Source organism: Fukomys damarensis, unplaced genomic scaffold, assembly GCF_012274545.1.
Source record: "Fukomys damarensis isolate Sample0158 unplaced genomic scaffold, DMR_v1.0_HiC HiC_scaffold_9, whole genome shotgun sequence".
NCBI lineage: Eukaryota > Metazoa > Chordata > Mammalia > Rodentia > Bathyergidae > Fukomys > Fukomys damarensis.
In genome coordinates, this window is record NW_022900921.1 from 44,626,216 (window position 1) to 44,646,671 (window position 20,456).

A 20,456-nucleotide genomic window follows, 5' to 3' on the forward strand; every position below is an offset into this window, starting at 1 on the left:
GTCTTGAGCAAGCTAATATCAAATGCACTAAAACCCACAGTTCAGGAATCTATAATCTTATATAGAGAAATTCAAAATGTACAAAATTCAACTGTGAGAGCAAGTAATAATTACTGCCATGAAAGATTTTAAACTAAAAACAACACAGGGCCGTGGGTTTAGCTCAGTGGTTCCACCGCCTGCCTCGCAAGTGGGAGGATCTGAGTTCAATCCCCGGTACAAAAACAAAACAAAACAAAACAACAACAACAAAAAAAACCAAAACCAAAACCAAACAAAAAACCCCCACAAAAAATGCAATTTAAAACGACAAACTCAAATCTATATTAACACCCAAAATGAAAAGATCAGCATTAAGTTCTACCAACATAAGGATTTAGAAAAGGAACTACATTCTCTTTGCAGGTATAATGCATATCTTCAAAACTATGGGAACACGTCTTCTCCTTCTCCTCCTCCTCCTTCTTTTTTTGTACCAGGAATTGAACTCAGGCCTTTGCACTTGTGAGGCAGATGGCAGAACCACTGAGCCAAATCCCCAGTCCTCATCTTTGTCTTCTATCTCAAGAAATCAGCTCTTTTACAGTTGTTTAATGAAGTCTTTTCTCTCAGTTAAATCATAAGTAGGATAATTTTTCATATACCTCTTTGCAAATCTGCTTACTGTGACTTCCTCCAAATTAGCATTGGCCAGTAATTTCTTTACTGTTTCCTTTAACTTTTCATCTGTAGATGGTTTCTTCAATTTTTTAATTAAAGGTTCATCATCTTAAGTATCCTTAGGTTCACTTTCTTTCTTAGAACTGTTCTGATTCTTCTTTGTGGTGTTGCTATCTGCCTTCTTAACATTAGCACTTTTTACAGACTTTTTGCTTTTAGAAGTAGCTTTCTGTTTAGTATTTTTTAGATCTCTTTTTTTGCTGGCTCCTCTTCACTTTATTTTCATTATCTGAAGACTTCCTTGTATTTTCTTTTCATCGTTATCACTACTAGATTCATCTGACAAAATTTTAAGACATTTGGTTTGCTTGCCTTCCTTGCCATTCCAGAACTGTTCCATTCCTTTTTACTGCCTTTGCTAGAGGTTTTTTTAGATTTTGGAAATGGTTTGCCCGAAGGTTTTGGATGCATTGAAAAACTCAAGATCCTCTTCACCAGTTCACTATTTACACTGGATCTCTCCAAATCAAGAAATTCACATGTACTCTTTAACATGGCATTTATAAACTTTTTCAACATTTCTTCCTTCTTTTTACATTGGACACTCCCTTTTTCAAATGGAAAGCCACTGAACTGACCCACATTCTTTAACGGGGTCACTGTGCCTAGTCTGTTGTAAAGCAGTTTGTGTAAATGTCTTAGTTCCTCTGTTTTTATCTTATCCAGAAAGAAATGTATCCTTTCAATTTCACAGAGTTTCTTCCCCTTTCCTCTTACAATAGTAAATGGTTCTCTTTGTAAAGAAGACACTTGCATTGTAAACCTCTCTACTTTCTTCTTTTCCCTCTTGCCATCCACGATGAGACTCTTTGTCTTCCTCCTCATCCTCCTCATAGTTATGGTCGTCCTCCTCCTCCTCTTCCCTCTCCTCACAGGGGTCAGGCATTTCCGGCTCCTTCTCAGACACGGACTGAGGGACTGAGTGGGGTTCCCTCTTCCTCCACAGCGGGGGGCCCAGGAGGACATGCTGGAGACCACGGTCCCTGCTGCTGCAAGCTTGGTGAGGCTTGAGGGAGCTCCAGGAGGCAGCGGAGGCTGACACCAGAAAGTAGGTTTGCTGGCCACTGTCTGGCCTGATGCTTGCATCTCGTGATCCACAGAATCAACAAGATGTTCCTATGAATGCTTTTGTTTGTGAATAATTTGGTTTGCAAACAGAAGTGTTTGGCAAAATTTTGTTTTTGTTTACACACTCTGGATCAAATAATAAACACAACTATGGCCACCTTTCCCACATGAACATGAATGTGGCCACCTTGTCCAGAACTGTGGAATGAACTAAGTTTGTGATCCAAGGTACCACTGTACTTTGCATCAGAACAATAAGAAACATAGCTTAATGGCACCTCAGAAATTGGCACCCCACCCACAGCAGGCTCAAGGATGGAAAAGGGTGAACTCCTTTGAAAGACCTTGCTTTGAGAAGAGAGCCCCAGGCACACTACTTATTCAGGACTTCCTAGTGAAGTGTTTCGCCTTCTAGGCTCTCAGAGGGCTCTCAGCCATGGTCCAAGGGGATGGCTACTGCTCGAATTGGTGGCAGATCTTCTTGTCATCCATATGATGCTGGCTTTACGGGCATGCAGAATGCAATAGTTATGGGATCCTGGAGACTTCCACCCAGATTTCAAAAGGAGGCCAGCGATATCAGGCAAGAAACCCTTGAGAGAGTAATGTGTAAAGCTGTGAGAATGAAGCCAAAGGTATAGTGGAAATCTCAGGAAGCTGGGCATGCTGGGCACATGGACTGTCTGCTGAAGAAAGCTTTAGATAGTAAGAGGCATCTATACAAGAGAGAGGCCATGAGGGTTGTGATCAACATCATAGAGGTACTGCTCAAGCTCTGGAGCTCACAGTTCATCACTACCCTTTCCAGGTGCTGGGTTTCTGTCCTGGTGTCAACCCTGAGGACCTTGACAATGGCTGTCAGTTCACAAGTAGCCACTTTTATAAACAAGGGCTGTTCACATATCTCAAATATTGTGTAGTCATCCACCTTTCTATTTCACACAGATTAATGATTCCATCCCCAGTCCCTGAACACCTTGGTTGCCTAAGTCAACCAGTAGATCCCATTCCTTAACTGTAGTGATGGATTTAGGGATGGGCACAAGAGCAAGTTTGGTTATTACAACTCAAAGGGCTACTTGCTGAGGACCTCTAGATAGAAATTCTTTTACTCTTCTTTGGAGTGTGCTCAGAGAGTTGCTCAGTTTCACTGGACATAAACTGGGGAGCACACGTAACTGGGAGTTGGTGGCTGCCATAATGAATCCCAAGTACAGCCAACCGTACGATGAGGCAGACACCCAGAAGGCAGAGAGGAGAGATGGGGAAAAAACTCAGTGGGTTGATAATGTTGAACCCCTGAGAAAAGCCTACCTTTGGACTTCATTTATGTGAATGAATAAATTTCTTAATTCTTTAAGTCCATCTGAGCTTGTTGTCTGGTTCTTTCAACTGAAAGACTCCTTATTAATTGAAGGACTTTAAGTTTCTGGAACATGTTTGTTTCCATCCTCAGAACAGATCACATGATGGAGCCATATCCCATATTATTGGGTAATCTTAAGAGCAATTCCTGAACTACAGTATATTTAATAAAGACAGTAAAAGTTAGCAGTAAGCCATGTCAGGAAAAGACATCCACATGCATGCATTTCTATCAGCACCTTACAATGCAAAGCAAAGACAGTTGGCATTTATGAAATATATACAAATTATACATTTCCCTGAGATAAGACACATATTCTCTGTATTTGGAGGCAGCTCTCCACAGGGCTCACATTTCTGAATGTCACAGGAGCAGAAGTTGCCTTTGTTCTAGACTGTCTTTTCACAAAGATGTTTACAGAGCAAACAGCCCTGGAAGATAGAGCTAGTGTTTTTGATGGGCCAAAGAGTAGGCTGGACTGTACAAAGTTTTGGTTCTCCTGGCTCAGGGTTCCTCTCTTGCAACACAACCCATTGTTTATACAGATGTCATTTGGCCCACTTCATGTCACTCTGTTGAAATTGGGACTCAGAGAAACAGTGCCATAAAATGCAGATACTCTGGCAGATACTCTGTGACTGTTGTAATGAAGTTCTTCATCTCTGACCTAAGAGTCTTGTGTCTTCTCCTGGAACCCATGAACTGGGGAAGGCTACCTTGTTTGCAAATAGGGTAAAAGCAGAGGCCTTTCACAGGTATCGATACTATGTGAAACAGTACATTTATTGGAATTGAATCACTGTGGAGCCAGTGAGGTAGAAATAATTATGCCATGCTGGCCTGAAGCTCTGATGTGTAGATACAGTTATAAGTCAGTATCCATGTAGGGCTGCTATTACAGTCCCACATCCCACACCAATTTTGAGGGTGTTCAAATCCTTTATATAAGTGCTTAGTATTTGCAGAGAATCTAGGCACATCCTCCTGTACATTTTCAATGATATCCAGATCACTTGTAATACCCACTACAATTGTAAATAATGGTTATACTGCATCATTTAGGGAATGACATAAAAAAAAGTGTACATGCTCAATACAAGAGCAACTTTTTCCCAAATATTTCCATCCATTATCAACTGAATCTCCTGATGAGGAACTATTGGATACAGATAATCTAATGGATCAATTAATCCATCTATCTTTGATTATACAAATCAATTATATAGGCTTGAGGATGTAACACAGTGTTAGAGCACTTGTCTAGCATATGCATGGTCCTGGGCTTGATTCCCAGCACCCTACCACCAAATCTATTATTTAAAAATATTGTCTCTTGGCCTGGGGATTTAACTCAGTGGTGCCACCACCTGCCTTGCAAGCACAAGGACCCAATTTCGATCCCCAGTACAAAATATTAAAAAAAAAAAAAAAAAAAAAGTTGTCTCTTGCATAGGCTAAGCATGTGCTGTACTACTGAGCTGCATCCTGGATCCTAAAAATGCTATCTGCTGTTTAGGTAGGGTTGTTTTTCTATTACCTAGGTTATGGTGCAAAAGAGGTCCTAATGGTGTAAAGTTTGGAAAGCACTGGTGTTCTCCTTCTACCTGGCTATGTCCGGGACCTTTAAGGCCCATCCTTAGCCTGCAGGGGTAAGCAGTATACAAACTCCCCTGACCCCAGGCCTGTCCATATCTTTTGTTCCCTGGCCAATATTTTGCACAGGTCTTGATCTGGCCCACCATTTGCTGTTTCATGACCTCCCTTGGTGCCAGATGGAGCAAGAAAGAAAAATTACTATTAAAGAAACAATAACTATCTGCGGCTTGTTTGGGGTCTGTGCATCAGTGGGTTTGAGGAAGAAACGCTGGCGGTGGGGGAAAAGCCACTCTCTTGTTTAGGAAGTTGCTTTAGTGAGTATGATTAACAATGCCAGGCCCACTCCCCAGTGGAGCCCAGGCAGTGTGGGAAAGGTGCTCTGCATGAATGTATCCTCCTCAAATGCATGTGCGGAAACCTAATGCCCTGCGCAATGTGATTAGGAGCTGTGGCCATGGGGAGTGATTAGGTTCTGAAGGTAAAACCTTCATGAATGGCATTGATACGACTATAAAAGGAGCCCAAAGGAGTGCCAGACCCCTCTTTCACCATGCGAGGACGCAAAGGGTCAGCTTCCTGCAACTTGGCAGAGGAACCTCTCAGAACCTGACCTCAGACTCCCAGCCGCTGGAACTGTTAGAAATAACAGTCTCTTGTTTAAGCCATTCAGCCGGGTAACTTGTCATAGCAGCCAGAAATGCCCAAGTTAGGAGATAAGTGGAATTAAATGTGTGCCACGTGCACACTACAGTAAATGGTGATTTCTTTGATATTTGTGAACGTTGCATTCTTTTACTGGCCAGAGGCATAGAAGGGTTTTTGTTTTCTTTTGTTTTGTTTTTGAGGAGGATGTTGAAGCTCAGAGAAGACAAGACAGGCACAGAGAGTGGAGTTTGGTGGGGATGGCTCCAGGGGGTGGCAGGAGGGAGGAAATAGGGAGGGTGGTGCTCTCTGCCATGTAGTCAGGGGTCAGCGAGTTGAGAAGAGACAGCTTGCATGATGGCTTCCATCCTGTGCTCTACCAGGAGTTGCCAAATTAAGTAAACAAAAATGCAGCATGTCCAGCTACACCTAAATTTATGATAAGTAACTTATTTTTTGGTATAAGTATGTCTCCTCCAATATTTGGGACACAACTATACAGAACTATGAAAGTGTTGAATCTGGAATTCAAATTTAACCAAGCTCCTGTGTTCATCAGATAAACCTAGCTGCACCCTCCTCCCACTGCTGTCCTTAGGAAAGGCCTGCTACATCTAATTACCCTGTGTGGTGGGGGGACAGAGGACAAGATCTCCAGGGTTGACTGGAGAGAGGGGAAGGGGAGCATGAGGGCCTGTCACTGCCCACACCATGAGCTATTGTCAGGGTCCTGGGGGTACCTGGCAGCCCTCACAGCTGGAGCAAGCTGTGTGACTTCAGCTATGGATTGCCTGCATGGGGGGAGTGCTGAAGGGCTGGGGCTGGACCTCATCTCTTCTTCAGCCCAGAGGACATTCTCTTAGGAAATTCTCCCCTTTCATCTGACCTTGTGCCCACCCACGCATGCTCTGCCAGAACAGGCAGCTTGTGACCCAAGGACATGTAGTTCTCAAAGGTAGGACCAGAAGATCTTGGCCTACCCTTCACAGGTGCCCACAGAGAAAACCTGGAGGATGTGTGACTGTCTTGAGAACTCCTGGCCGAGAGTGGCAGAAGCTGGCCTGGAACGTGACATCTGCCCTCCTGTCCCATGGCTGGGCTCACTGCCTGCTGATGCTCTGACAAACACCCAGGGCTCCTCAAGTCACCTCTGCTGGTGACAGAACTGCACCAGCCAGGGACTTCTTTAAACCTCTTTTTCCTGTAACAGATCCCAATATGATATGTGATCATTTCATCCCAGGAGTCACAGAACTAAAACATTAAAAGGATCTATCCTTGGGGAGTGGGTTTCCTGACCTCAGGCGTGAGCCTTATTAGATGGTTCCAGGATGCTTGAAGGAGGGAGAAGGCTCAGCCAAAGCCCTTTATGTGCAAGAAAGTGCGACGATGACCTGGGGAGTTACGACAGATCCAGTAACACAGGGATTTTGTACTCAGTGGTTTCCAATTAAAGGTGAAGATTGAGTTCCAAATATGTAACCTCCTTTCAGAGAAGTAATCCTCCTTTGCTATAATAATTTCTTTAATACTCACATTTTTACAAGTCACTATTTTGTAAGAGCTTCACAAGGGATGCATTGTTCTCATAACTATACACGCAACCGTCCCAAACACTTTAGATCTAGATGGTTAGTATATTAAAGGTCTACTTTATTTTATAAGTTTGTGTTCAGAAAAAATGTTGAAAAATTAAAGAAAAATGTCAGAGGAAAGAATACCTTCTGAGGATTTGGGAATGTCTTAGTCACTTTTCTCATTGCTGGAACCAGGTACTCAACACCGGGGCTGGGGATTTAGCTCAGTGGTGCTGCATCCTGTCTTGCAAGCACAAGGATCCAAGTTTGAACCCTGGTACAAAAACAAACAAGCAAACAAAAACAAAAACAAAAAAACCCCCAACATTTGAAACTTAAAGACGGAAGGTTTATTTTGGCTCACATTTTAGTCCAGGACCAGCTGGCTTCAAAGAAATAGTGTGGCAGGGGCCAGGGATTTAGCTCAGTGGTGCCATCGCCTGCCTTGCAAGTGCAAAGTCCTGAGTTTGAACCCTGGTACAAAAAGAAAAGAAAAGAAACAGCATGGCAGAGGGGCATGGCGGACGACAGCTGCTAAGCCCTTCTGGGTTGTGCCTCCAGTAACCCCTCTTTTATTACCAACTCCCATCTCCTAACAGACAGTCAGCTATAGGCCCCATCATCCAATCACTTCCCACGAACCTGGGGTTTGGGTGCCATTTTAGATCTAAATCAAAAGAAGGAAAATATACCAAAGAGGATGGAAATGGGTCTGTTCAAAGCTTCACACAAATGACCACAACAGCATTATTCATGAATGAATAATGAAGACAAGTGCCCTTAAGGATCAACAGGTAACACACATGGATCAGTAAAACATACTATAATCATACAGTGGAATATTATTCAGTAATAATAAGAAACAAACTATTGATATATGCTACAGCATGATAAAACTTAAAAATATGGTGCTATGTGAAAAAAATCAGTCATAAAATGCCATGTGTTGTATAATTCAAGTTCTATGAAATTCACATCATTTCTGCTCAAGATGGAGTCCTGTGTCTAAGGGGTGAATAAAACATTTGGGAACTATATGAGTAGAGGTGATAGAAAGAGGGAGGAAGGCCAGGTGTGGTGGCGCACTCCTATAATCCCAGCACTCGGGAGGCTGAGGCAGGAGGATCGCTGTGAGTTTGAGACCAGCCTGGGCTACAGAGTGAGTTCCAGGTCAGTCTCAACTGAATAGTGAGACCCTGTCTCAAATAAAAAAAAAAAAAAAAAAAAAAAACCAAAAAAACAAAAAAACAAAAAAAACCCAAAAAAAAAGAGGGAGGAAAGGGCTACTATAAGGAATGAGGAATTGGAGTAACTAAGAATTCGTGATCTAGTTAGGAACCACGGAGATAAAATTTCATGAGGTTGAAATAAAAGTTAGGAGAAAGAAGTGGTTGTAAGTTGCTATGAGATGTGACCAGGAAGATGAGTGGAAGACAGGAGAGAATACTTGGACACCTGCTCATGCTTTCTCTGTGAAGAATTCTTGGCCTCTTCCTAGGCAGCACTTTCAAAAGCTACTAGGGTTAATGTTAGCTCCAGGGAAACAGGAATATCAGGGTAAAGGAAGAGAAGAGGCACAGCAAATCTGAACAGAGGGCAATTTATTTAGAAGAGTATACGTTGCCTTCAAGGGGAACAAACCTGAATCAGTGAAGAGAAACTGAATTCTGCTTCTATATCTGACTTGGGCTGGGCCCTTTGCTTTGCAATGCACATCACATCTCAGGTGGGGGCAGACTGCAGCTGGAGGCTCTCCTCGGCCATCAGCAAAGTACCTGCTTGCTATGTGTTCACTGGACGGGGTCAGCAAGAGAATGAGGGAACCAACAGCGTGCCTTCTGGACACTCTTCTAGGGAAGTAAGTCCCAGAGCCTGCATTTGGAATCAGGCTGAAACAGGAATATCAGGGTAAAGGAAGAGAAGAGGCACAGCAAATCTGAACAGAGGGCAATTTATTTAGAAGAGTATACGTTGCCTTCAAGGGGAACAAACCTGAATCAGTGAAGAGAAACTGAATTCTGCTTCTATATCTGACTTGGGCTGGGCCCTTTGCTTTGCAATACACATCACATCTCAGGTGGGGGCAGACTGCAGCTGGAGGCTCTCCTCCGCCATCAGCAAAGTATCTGCTTGCTATGTGTTCACTGGACGGGGTCAGCAAGAGAATGAGGGAACCAACAGCGTGCCTTCTGGACACTGTTCTAGGGAAGTAAGTCCCAGAGCCTGCATTTGGAATCAGGCTGGTCTGAGGTCTTCATCAAAGGTGGAGGAGAGTAAGAAGCAGGGAGGAGGAGCTATGAGATATTTTATCACTTGCAAACTCAGCACATTCACATCTAGTTGTCTGTGCTCACGAGAGGTTTATTCTGAACCCACAACATAAAGGCAAAGCAGGCCCACACACACCTCCTCCCTCGGTTATCCTGTCCATTGAAGGAACCCTCCTGCTCTTGCTTGGCTGCTTACAGGATAGAGCAAGCATCACAGCTATACTGGGGCAACAGTCCCAATGGCTCTAGGTCAAATTCTTCAACTGGGTTTCTCTGCAACATGCACCCCTCCCAGCAAGCTATACCCAGCCCAGGTCACCCCTGGGCTTCCAGCCTCTCAGTCTGACACTACCTCCTCAGACACTAGATTTCTTTGCAATTTTAAACTTAGCATTTTTTTTTTATGCTAAACAACACCCTGGAGTGGTCAGTTAAAGATCTCTGAGAAGAGCCAGCATTCACTGCTGAGACAGGGCCACCCACAACTGGGGGATAAGAGGAGCTGAGGGTCTTGGCAGAATCCAAGAGACTCCTTCAATAAAAGCCTCTGTGGGGGCTGGATTTAGCTCAGTGGTTCCACTGCCTGCCTTGCAAGCACAAGGACCGGAGTTCGAACCCCAGTACAAAAAAAAAAGCCTTTTTGGGAAGAGGGAAATGTACTTCCAGCTTCTCTTTCTTGATGACCAAATCAAGTTTACCTAGGAACCTAGAATTTGTCTAAATTATCCACTGACATATTTTCATTTCAGGAAAAGCATCTGAGAAGTCTCTTCTAGTTTCACTCATATCATGATTTCATAATGCAGACTGCCCCAAGATCATCAAGCAGAATATAATTCCATAGAGGAGCCCTTCCTGGTTCCAAGGGTGTGCTACCCTGGTTCCCTAAGATGATGCAAACTAAAACCCAGAGTAGAGATATTGCAACCAAAGATTCATTTCTTGGGTCCTTTCTTTGTCAATCATGATTTCCTAGATTTTGCTACCACCAGGTCTTTGGTCTGCGCATAATTCACTGAGTGTTAGGGACATCTTTGTTGTGAGCGGGGGAGGATAATAAAGAGAGGAGGGGGCTGCTATAGCCAGAAAATCTTTCTTTTTTTGTTTTGTTTTTGTTTTTGGTACTGGGGATCGAACTCATGTCCTTGAGCTTGTGAGGCAGGTGGTGGAACCACTGAGATAAATCCCCAGCCCTGTAGCCAGAGAATCTTTAAGCTGGAATCTTAGGGAGAAGAGCTCCAGTCCCAATCCATCCAATTAATTCAATGAAGAAATCTCAGCACCTTCGAGTAAATAGGATAACTGAGTAAAACAGACATCAAACTAACAAATACTAGGCAAGGCAAGCACAGATCTTTCTTCGGAGGGATGTGATGTCTGACAAGTGGAAAAGCCACTTCTATGTTTTTCATACTATAATCTTTCTTTAATTTCAAAATATTTAATTTTCAAATAAAGATTGAATACATCTGAGGTATACAATGTGATGATTTGTACATCATATGAGCACATCATGCAATGATTACCACAGTCAAATTAACTAACACATCCATTATGAATCATCCTGTACACTATTAATTAAAACATCAAAATGTATTCATCTTATAACTGAAGGTTTATATCTGCTGATCAACACTTCCTCTTCCCCTCCCTAGCACGCCCTGGGAAACACTGTTCTACCCTCTGCTTCTTTAGTAAGTGAGATCATACGGTATCTGTCTTTCTATTAGATTCAGACTTGGACTTCCTTTTACCAAGGACAAGAGCCATGCAGGGGTCTAAGCCACAGTTCTTAGAGGCCTTTACAGGAAACGCAGAAAATACACTCAAGACCCATGAATGTCCCCAGTTCAGTGTCCTAAAGCAGTGCCAGAGTCACCCTGGACTCTTCCAAGCCACAAATCATCACTGTCTACGAGGCTCTGGTCTGTGTGCTGGGGGAAGGACCAGGCTGTCTGGGTATTGCATGTTCCTCTCACCTCATCCTCCAAGCAGCTCTTGTACTAGCGGTCCGTGGGAGTTGTCACTCCATGGTCTTCTACGCCGTAGTCTATGCAGACCACACACACAGTCCTCAGTATCCCTGGGTAATTTGTGCCAGGATGCCTGGAAATCTGCGGATGCGCAAGTCCTTTCTACAGAACAGTGCAGTGTTTTCATGTAATCTGCAAACACCCTCTCACACACTTTAAGTACCTCTCGATTACTCATAATACCTAATACAAGGTAAATGCTATGTAAATAGTTGTTACGCTGTACTGCTCAGGGGATAACGACAGGACAAAATCTGTGCATGTTCAGTAGAGATACATTCTTTTCCCTCAATATATTGATCAGCACTTGGTTGAATCCATGGATGAGGACCCCACAGATATGGAGGTCGCACTGTTCACACACATCTCAATCTAGGCGTCACTCTCATCTGTCTGTCCCTGTACTCTTGGTCCAGTCCTCTCTGGAGCCTGAGGCCCTCAGATATCTTTCCCTCCCTTCTCCAGAGCACCAGCTGAAGTGCTGACTAGTCAGTACATTTCATTCTGCTCCCGTGTGCCAGTCAGCTCTGACAAAACTCCCGAGAGGATCCACTTAGAGGAGGAAGGATTTATTTTGGTCCGCGGTTTCAGTTTGAGGTTGGCTGGTCCCGTTTGTGAGTACGAGGAACATCATGGAGGAAGTGGGTGGTGGAGCAAAGCCGCTCCCCTCACGGCAGCCAGGAAGCAGAGAGGGAGGGAGCCTCAGCGCGAAGACCTGGGACCAGACACAGTCCCCAAGGTCACACCCCACAAGCCACTCCCTTCAGTACACCCACTTCCTCTTTCCTCCACCTCCCGACAATGCCTTCAGATTCTGGTCTCATAGATGGGTTACTGCACTGACGACACTGGTCAGTCACCTTCTGAAAGCCCCATCTCTGAACACATGGCCTTCTGGGGGATATTTTAGATCCAGGTCATAGCACGCAGCAACTTTTTTTGACTTTTTTCTTCCACAGAAACCACTAACCTAGTACTTTTCCGGGACTTCAAGTCACTTTCCGAAGTCAAGAGTGATGGCACCCAATTCAATATGGCCCATAGTCAGGACAGTTTCACCTAAATAAATCTAGTCACTTTATGTTGCACTTTAGGGAAAGTTCAAGGACTAGCTGATTAGGGTGATGGAGAGTTTGAGGGGAAATTCCTTACTTGGTGGGGGTGGTGTATCCCATCCTAGGTTTTATAGATTCATTTTTAAAAAAACCCTTTAAGGTCGCTCTATAACGAAAGAGATACTTGTTCCTTCCTCATTCTCAAGATCTTAGCTTCTCCCAGCATCAGCCAAGGAAATCACATGTGATGGGTGTTTTCCTCATCATTAAATTTCCTGAGACTGTTGGAGCCCTAGCTACTCAATCTCCATTACCCATTGAGTTTGGATCTAACTTTATCTTTAGTGTGCAGGTCAGTTAGTGGGCTGAAATAGCACTTCTGAGAGACAGGATTGGGTTTCCTAAGTGGACAGTGTTTCTTAGCTGTGTGCCAAAGTACATCTTTCAGCTTTGATCACAACAAGCTGTCAGGTTATACTTTTGATTTGATACAAAGAGATATAAGTAACGTTAAGTCAATCAGCAAAGGGGCAGACACTATGGTCTTTTCTGAGAGGCGGCAGACACCTGGCCGGGCAGGGCCTACAAAGCCATAAGGACTGGGTTAATTTTCCTCATGAAGGATTGTAGCCAAGGAATCCCAGGATCTGATTTGGGGATTTTGAAAGATCACCTTGGGGCCTGGGATTTAGCTCAGTGGTGCCACCGCCTGCCTCACAAGGGCAAGGTCCTGAGTTTGAACCCCAGTAAAAAAAAAAAAAATCACCTTGGCTGGACTGAGGACTATTGAAAGTGACAGAGTGGAATGCGGAGACTAAATCGGGGACAACTGTAATACATGTTCTCAGAATGCAGAATGATTGATTATGTGAGAAGCTCTACCTCTGTCTGCTATGGTGTGGCTGTGAACGTAGCCCCCAAAGGTCCCAAAGTGTGGAGGCGGTGGCCCCTTTAAAGGTGGTGCCCTGTGCAAGGTAATGAGGCCATGGCGGGGGCATCACCTTGGAGTGCAACGCTGGTCTCAGAGTGGGAATTGCCAGGGAAGTGAATTGATATAAAAGGGAGAAGACGGAACACTGGGGACATCACAAACTGATTTCAAAATATACTAGAAGTAACAAAAATAGACACTTAGACCAATGGAATGGAACAGAGGACACAGAAACAAATCCAGGCAAGTAGAGCCATCTGATTGTTGGGGTCAAAAACACATATACTGGAGAAAAGACAACCTCTGTTTCTATCGGGATGTCCCTCCAAAGCCTCGTGAGCGTACAGGTGGGGCTTCTGAATGGTGACGGATCAGGGCATGCTCTAGCTAAACGTGGGGTTAGGAGGTGGGCCTGGCCCCAAGAAGAAGGTCACCAGGGGCATGAGCTGGTACGGTGTACCTTCCCTTGTGCTGTCCTTCATTCTCTGGTTCCTGGCCACCATGATGTGAGCAGCTTTTCCTCCACTCTACCCCTCTGCTGTGCCATTCTGCCCTGCCCACATGCTAGCTGACTACAGATGAAACCTCTAAAAATTGTGAGCCAAAATAAACCTCTCTTCCTTTGAGGTGTGGGTGCTGTGTAGTGTGTCTCGCAATGAAGAAGACTATCACAGCTTCTTTAACAAATGGTGCCGGGAAACCAGACATCCATGTGCAAGACTGAAACCAGATCTCAAATTTCTCACTCAGTACAACCATCAATTCAAAATGGCCACCCCCCCGCAAAAAAAACCCCTTAGATGTAAGTCTGGAAACTTTGAAACTGCTAGGAGAAAACTCAGGCAACACATTTGAAATCATAGGTATAGAAAAAAATAGCAACAACCAATAAACTAACCCTAACCCTAGCCCTAATCCTAGCCCTAATACTACTATTCTTAGCCCTAAGTTTCTATGCAGCAAAAGAAACAATGAACAGAGGGAAGAGACAAACTACAGAGTGGGAGGAAATCTTTGCTAGCTTCTTTTTCTATGGATCATTAATATCTACCATATAAAAGGAACTCAAAAAACTTAACATAAAAAATAGCCCAAGCAATAAATGACGTATCAATTAAAAAGAGACTTCTCAAAAGAAGTACAAATATCCAATATATATGGAAGAAGTTCAATATCTTTAGCAAATGGGGAATGCAAGTCAAAACTGTACTGAGATTTCATTTCACCCCAGTCAGAATGGCTATCATTGAGAATATAAAACAAAACAAAAACACCCATTCCAAAGATAACTGTCTTGACACCAAATGGAGCTCTTAAAGTACAGAGGGCCAGCCCAGCCTGCCCTAGCCATTGCTTCAGGTCTGCACCCTTCCCACCCTTGAGCCTGGATTGCAGTCAGTTCCCTTTGCTTAGGGACTCTTTCTTCTTGATGGTGTCCTTGTGGTACAGGTGGCAGTCACCAGCCCACTGGCTGCACCACCAGGGCTCACCTTGAGCTCAGAGCTGAAATGCCCTCATTTCTCAGATGCCGAGAGACCACCGGACAGAGTGCCGAAGGCAGTCCTCCCCTTTCCTGGGAGGTCAGTGGCCACACTGCTCCCTCCTGGTCAGAACTGAGCTTCTCAGGGCTCTTCAGCCCCAGCACAGCCATCTAGGCCACAGGAGCCCTGGGACATACCACTCTGCATAGGAGACTAACTTGAAACTGCACTGAGCAGGCTTCAGATCCTATTGATTTGGCTCAGAATTCAGCTACTGATTAAAATTATGAGTCATTTCAAGGACTGTGTGGGACTTGCTAACTGAGCCTTCTGCTGGTGGGTGGAGACAAACTTCCTACGTCAACAGTCACAACTGTGATCTAAATGACCAATGAGATTATGATATCTTTAATAGCAAGAAAACACTACTACTGAGAAATTATGATGGTGCAGCCATTCTCCAAGATCAAACATTAGCCAAAGATAATACAGGCGGATTGTTAGCTACGACCTGCGAGATAACACAGGTGGCCTGTTAACTGTGACCTGTCCTTCCCAAGAAAGCCTTGTTCCTCCCTTTTACAGTCTGGCACGTTAGTGCCTCAAGTCCTGCTAGTCCCTACATCTTCCTTTACCCCCTTGCTCTGTTGTATAATAAAAAATACTCACTAATCCAGAGTCTGTGGTCTTAGGCAGGAAGAGCTAAGATCAGGTGGCCTTAGCAAGGAGAGAACTAAGATCAATTCCCAGTCTTCCAAGTAATAAACTATTGTTTGTTCTTTACTCTTATTTGTTCATACTCTGCTGTACCCTCCCTCAATCAGGCGATAGGGCATCACCTGGTAACTCTGAAAGGCCCAGTTCTAACTCTGTCTTCTTGATGACACAAAGCATCTCTGCTCTCCTCACTGCACACACCCGCAGAGGAACAGGAGTCCACAGGATGTGCCCAGTGGAAAGGAGATGAGCCACTGTGTGACTGTGCCCCACAGGGAAAGAGGCAGTTTCCTTCTTTCTGATATGAGCGGCTTTCCAAAGGTGAAAGGGCCAGTTGAAGCCCTTGACTCATCACGACCAATGGGCCTTCCTGAATTTCCTCCCACGCTCCCACAAACGTCTGACAATGAACCTATTCTCCCCAATCTCTTCTGGCCCTCAGATCATGCAGGAGGGTTCGCTTGCTGGTACCCTGCTAGGGTATCCCTTGAAACTCTACCCAGTGCTTGTCTGGGTGATCATCTCCCTGGATATTTCTACCAGATGCCTCACTGTGCTCCTGTGGTCTCAAGAACTCTAGGTTCAGCTTGTTTTCTGGGGCTCTGGGGTTTGTCTTTCAATGCTGGCAGCATTGCCTGACTTGTTAAGTCCCTGTGCTCAACATCACTAAATTTCCAGGTTTTCCATGAGACCTAAAATGCAGCGCTGAACTCTGAATGTAAACCTCACATCTGTTTTCACAAGGGGATCCTTAACACAGTGAGTGTGGCTCATCCCTCCTCTCCCAGGCCAGAGTGACAGAGGTGTCCTCAGTCCTGGGTGGCCATCCCGGGCCATGAACTGCTTCACCCTTTGCCCAGTGTGTTGTGTAGGTATTTGCACGTTCTCTGGGGCTGGTTAGGAAGGAGGTGACACATGCGGCCCTCGGCTGGGCAAGCATTCCCCGTTTTGCAGGGGGCTGAAGGAAGCCACCCCAGGACCCGTCCTCCTGGACCTATCCTCAGCTGGACTTCTCACTGACCTGGCTGCCAGCTGCCAGGGGCCTGCGAAGTTCACACATCTTTGCACCAAGCTCCGCTCACCGGTGATCTTCTGTCGCCTGTCTCCGAGAGTAGGTGCTCTCTGGGCTCTGGGACCTATGCGCTTTAATGTGTCAGGACTCAGGACACCTGAATTAGGGAAACCTATAGGTTTAGAAAGGTATTGTGGGAATATATTTCTAGTACCAGCAAGCTTGGTTGACCAAGAGCAGGGAGAATATTCCACATGCAAGGAAACATTTCCTGTCTGGCTTCTCGCCATGACCCAGGGGTGTCACCACTTGCGTCTCACCGCCTAGTGTAAACAGTGGGGGCAGGAGGGGCAGGTGCAGGTGGCAGGGTCTTACCCAGGGCATGCTTTACGCAGTAGAGTTGCTTTGCTTAGCTTCTGTAAGAACCAGTAAGTTTGCCTTCGTTATTATGTTTCTCATGCTGTGCATAAAACATAATAGAATTTCCAAGGAGGGATAAAACCTGTTAATTTCCGAAATCATCAGTCTAGGACTGAGGTCTTGGAGGTTAAAGGTCTCCCCGCAGACCAGCCAGGGCATCGGCTAGTCCTCCGCTTGAGCGCGTCGTCTCACATTTGGCCCCGACAAGAGCTCAGTGTGGTGGGATTAATCTCAATCTTTGCCTTTTGAATTTAGATGATGGTGTCTGGAACTTACTTTTTGCTCAAGTATGTTTTTCTTTTACAGAGAGTTTGAGAAAATATATTAAAGGAACAGAGCTCTTAGCCAGGTGCTGTGGTGCACGCCTGTAATCCCAGCTATTTAGGAGGCTGAGGAATTCAAATCCAGTCTGGGCAATTTAGTGAGGCCCTACATTAAAAAAAAAAAAAAAAAAAAAAAAAAAAAAAAAAAAAAATTTAAAAAAGGGCTGAGGTTTAGTTCATTTGTGGAGAACTCAGCTAATACCTTCAGTTTAGTCCCCAGTACCGGCTGGGGGATAAAAAGGAAAGATGTTGGCTCTGTACTACATACATAGCGGGCGTGTAAATGAATTGGAGGCACAGTAAATATACTGGCTCTTCCTTCCCTGACTCCCAATCACGCTGCCCTTTTCCACAATGCCAATGCCATTTAGCCGTTTCTTCCTTAAACAAAGCACTTCGTACCTACATCCAACACTCCAAGTAACTCTCTGAGGTACAAATCATTATGAACATTCCCAAATTATGATGGTTCAATTTAGGACTTTTAGTCTCTATGTCAGTTGGTACATTCAGTAAAAACTAAAGATTTTAGTTTTTTGAGACAGGGTCTCACTGTGTAGTTGAGACTGACCTGGAACCCATTATATAACCTAGACTGGTCTTGAACTGACAGCGATCCTCCTGCCTCAGCCTCCTGAGTGCTGGGATTACAGGCGCACGCCACCACACCCGGCTACTACTTAAGATTTTAGATTCTGATCTTTTCTTAGGTTTTTGACACAGAACAACCATTCTGTTTCTCCCCTTGAGTACAGAATGCCATCATTTGCATGAGCAGTTCAACCCTGTATTGTAAAATTGGCTTTGTGTTGGATGGTCTACCTCACTGTAAGCTAATGTGAGTGTCCCAAGAACATTTAAGGTAGGCGAGGCTGTTGGAGGCATTTTCCAGTTGCAGTATTTGCAACTTACACTGGCACTTTATAGGGGCCTGATCTCAGTGTAAATCAAGTTTCATTGGTATTCCCATTTTACAGAGGAGGAAACTGAGGGTCATAAGGATTAAGTAACTTGGTCAGTGGTGGTAAGGTATCTGATTCCAAGGGTGAAGATCAATTTACATCTCAAGGTACCGTGACTTCTTAAGGCCCACCCTCCAATTCTGCCGAAAATGCTTGTCTACCTGCAGAACTCCCCTTCCGACGCCGGCAGCATCAGCGAGGCCACAGGGTTCTTCATCAGGTCGGCCACCACGGGGTCCTTGGCGGTCACGTAGAAGAAAGGTGTCCCTGTGCTGTTGTTGAAGGGGCCGTCACTGATGAGCAGGCAGCTCCCAAATGGCAGTCCCTGGATCTAACAAATACCAAAAAGCCTTCTCAGCTGCAGAGCTGTGGACCGACGCACGCTGGGAGCTGACCCTGTGTCTCTAGCCAGGAAGCACAACGCTGGGGACCTCGTGGGGACCTTAGCATCATGGGGTTACGGCAGGGACTCAGTTTAGGCAAGACGGTCTGATCCATCTGGGTCACCAGCGGCAGCTCTAGGGTTTCTCTGAGGGGCCGTGCAGCGGGGGAGTCACTGCTTGGGACTTACGGGACTGTTCTTGCAGCTGTCTCTGAACAGCAAATGCGCAGTTCTGTGTCACCCTGTTGAATTTAACGTCATTTGAGGGAGGGGCGGTGACACAGACGGGTGCTGGTGGCGCTAAGCTTTTCCTATAAGCTGCCCCTTAAATACTCTTTACCTGCACTGACTGCCCACCAAATTGGCAACTTCAGGGATAAAATTCAATTCTTCCTTTTAATGTCTTGATTGGTCTTTAATGCCAGGAAAGTTCTATTATTGTTTCTTTTAGGGCTCCGCTGCTTTTTAAATTATTAGTTGTATTTTTATTGTAACAAATAACATTTCATTGTACAACTCAGCAAGTTATAAGAAAATGGTTTGTTAGCCATTAGCACAAAGAAAGTCACAAACATACAAGAGACCCAGTTTTCTTCGTGATCATCCAGCAGGGTGGGTGAAGGGAATATATAATATCTCTGTAACTTCAGACAGAGACTGACTACTGAAGTCTTGGCTTTTTCCAAATCCTGCTAATGCAGCACATCAACCGTCTGTGACCTTTATCCCTTACACAGCACACCTCACTGTGAGGCTGATGCAGGAGAATCACAAGTTTGAACCAGCATGGGCATCTGGGCAACTTAGCAATACCCTTTAAAAGGAAAATTTTAAAAGGGCTGAAGGATGTAGCTCAGTGCAGAGATACTAAATCCAATCCTCAGTACTTCAAGCAAACAAAAACAACAGGGAGGCAGTTTGTCCTCACTTAGCTAAGAATTCAGGGCCTATCTTTGCAGTCTTGCGTGGCAACCATGTAGAAGACTGTAAACAGAAGGACTTTAAACTTCTATTTATTTTTATTTTAATTTTTGGGGGTACTGGGCATAGAACTCACAACCTTGTGCTTATGAGGCCGGTGCAGTACTACTGAGTTAAATCCCACATCCAAGGACTTTAAACTTTTAAGAACACAAAATACTCAGGAGTCCTCCAAAATCGTATCACCACATCATTACGCACAGATTCTGTTCTCACCGTGTCATAAACTGCTCTCCTGTGTCATCCCAGGGGGAAGGAATCAGGTCTACAGGTGGATAGAAGCTTCACGTGCTCAGTGACACACAAGTCACTCCAGCCTTTAGGCCCTCTGCATAAGCCTTCTTTCTGTCCAGAAAAATCAGTCCCTTACCCTCCCCCCTGTAATGGGGACCGAACTCTTGGCTTTCACACTGAACTACATTTCCCACCCTTTCTTAAGTTTTTAATTTTGAGACAGGGTTTCGCTAAGTTGCCCAGACTTGGCTGGAACTTGCAATTTTCCTGCCTCACCTCCCAGACTGCTGGGATTACAGTCCTGCACCCCAAAGCCCAGTTGAGTTCCATTTTTGAAATGTAGATTTCCATCCAAGCACATCTCCTCGTGCACCTGGCTGGCATCAGTAGGGCAGGGGGATGTCTGGCGGCCTTGCTGTGAGCTGCCAGGGACTCCTGCGCCTACTCTGCAATTCCCAAGGCCACACTGACCCTTTGTCCAGCCTCTGGTCAGACTCGGGTTAACTGGGCATCTCTTTGGCCATCTCAAGTCAGGGACGTAGTCTCTGCCAGGAAGCCTGGTTGTCAGGTCCCCCTCCCCTGCCAGCGTGACCCACCCCCGCGCAGGCTGCTTCGGTGATCTGCGGGGCGTGGCTGGTCCACTGGTCCGTGGGTGCTGGCCCTCCGTACACACCGGTCACCGGCAT

At 45.1% G+C, this 20,456-nt stretch overlaps 1 protein-coding gene and 1 pseudogene across 1 annotated transcript in view; both read right to left on the reverse strand.

Moving 5' to 3' along the window:
* Creg2 (cellular repressor of E1A stimulated genes 2) overlaps positions 1-20,456 on the reverse strand; it is a 28,900-nt gene extending 8,444 nt beyond the window's left edge. Inside the window, exons 1-2 of the mRNA XM_010637139.2 lie at positions 20,367-20,456; positions 18,335-18,504 (exon numbers count right to left, since the gene is read on the reverse strand). Of these exons, the coding sequence (XP_010635441.1) occupies positions 18,335-18,504; positions 20,367-20,456 (260 nt within the window). The remainder of the gene's footprint in view (positions 1-18,334; positions 18,505-20,366) is intronic.
* On the reverse strand, positions 564-16,852 carry LOC104871284 (annotated as a pseudogene).